Source organism: Trichinella spiralis, assembly GCF_000181795.1.
Source record: "Trichinella spiralis strain ISS 195 chromosome Unknown Scfld847, whole genome shotgun sequence".
Lineage (NCBI taxonomy): Eukaryota > Metazoa > Nematoda > Enoplea > Trichinellida > Trichinellidae > Trichinella > Trichinella spiralis.
This window is the reverse complement of record NW_003527786.1, coordinates 1-1,248: the sequence shown is the minus strand read 5'-3', so window position 1 is coordinate 1,248 and position 1,248 is coordinate 1. Positions and strand designations below refer to the sequence as shown.

Sequence of the window (1,248 nt, the reverse complement as noted above, 5' to 3'; positions counted from 1 at the left end):
GAGGGAAGCTATCCGAATTTTTGGTAATGTTTCGCAATTATTTTATTTTTGAGGGCTGTTTTCTAATTTGTGTATATACTTTGCTTAGAAATTTTATTTGAACAATAGTGAAAACATTTTTCATTGATGAGCAGATTTATACAGAAATTATAAAGTTTTAACTTGAACTTTTCAATGAAAAACAGATTATGTTGTTGTTCATTTTTTCAGATAATCTGCTAGACGCTTTCCTTGATAATTGCAGCGTATCGGAAGTGCTGACGGAAATTTGCAAAATAGATCCAAACTTTGATGTTACGGATTTCAGAAAACAGTGCCAGAGGGATTTTATCCCAAACGTTATTGAAGTGAGCAGTGTTGTGTATTCTTGTGTGAAATGTCGACAATTTACCGGTAAATTTTAGGCAAGTAATCGTGGTGAAGAAGAAATTCTCCGTGACTGGTGCAGTGAAGGGGTAGGTTTGAAAAGAAAAACAGAGTTTTTATTTTTTTGAATTAGCAAATTTGCATACATCTAGGCATTCAATCAGTTGATTGCTCTTTTGTCCGAGTGCAAGCGAGCTGGCTACAAGCATACATTTCGACTGTTTGATATTGACAATGTCGAAGTAAATTTTCACTTTTGTACACTTTTGTCTTTTTACAGTGCTTTTTTCTAGATTATCACGGGAAAAATAACCGACATGGGTCCTGTTCTGTTGGTCGCTTTTCAAACACGTCAGTTACGTTGCATCCAAACACCGGATGGAAAATTCGTTTTTGGAACAACCGTAAATTGAACAAATAGAAAAACGTGTATTTCTCATGTTGAAAAAAAATTCACTCTTTAGGATGATCCATTGTTAATTACCCACCTGTGGGCTTTTTGCCGTGATGTTGATGAACCGAACTCGAAAGCAGCTTGGAGAGTTGTGGATGTGCACGAACATTCAGCTGTTCGAAGTTACTAGTTTTGAAATGAAGTTGATTGTTCCGATTGTTTGAAAATTGTTTGTTTTCACGGCTGTTCACAGAGTGTGAAATAAAGTTGTTTGCACTTTTTAATTTGGATTTCCTTTTTAAATACGTAAAATTACTCCTTGCAAGAAACCCAGGAAGATAAGAAATAGCAAGGAACGAAAACATTAGTATTTTCAGCAATCTGAACGACAATGAGTGTCCATAAATGATACGGAATGGATTCCATAATACTAAATACAAATTGTTTTGTAAAAATTCATGAAACGTATTTGAGTATTACTGTCGATT

At 34.5% G+C, this 1,248-nt stretch overlaps 1 protein-coding gene across 1 annotated transcript; it reads left to right on the top strand.

Moving 5' to 3' along the window:
* Positions 1–210: 210 nt before the first annotated feature.
* Positions 211–950, top strand: Tsp_15001 (conserved hypothetical protein; the record flags this gene model as incomplete). Its single annotated transcript, XM_003370375.1, has 5 exons — positions 211–347; positions 405–455; positions 519–608; positions 660–770; positions 831–950. Coding segments are annotated over 5 exons (509 nt in total), but the record flags the coding sequence as incomplete, so codon positions are not given.
* Between the last annotated feature and the right edge of the window lie 298 nt (positions 951–1,248).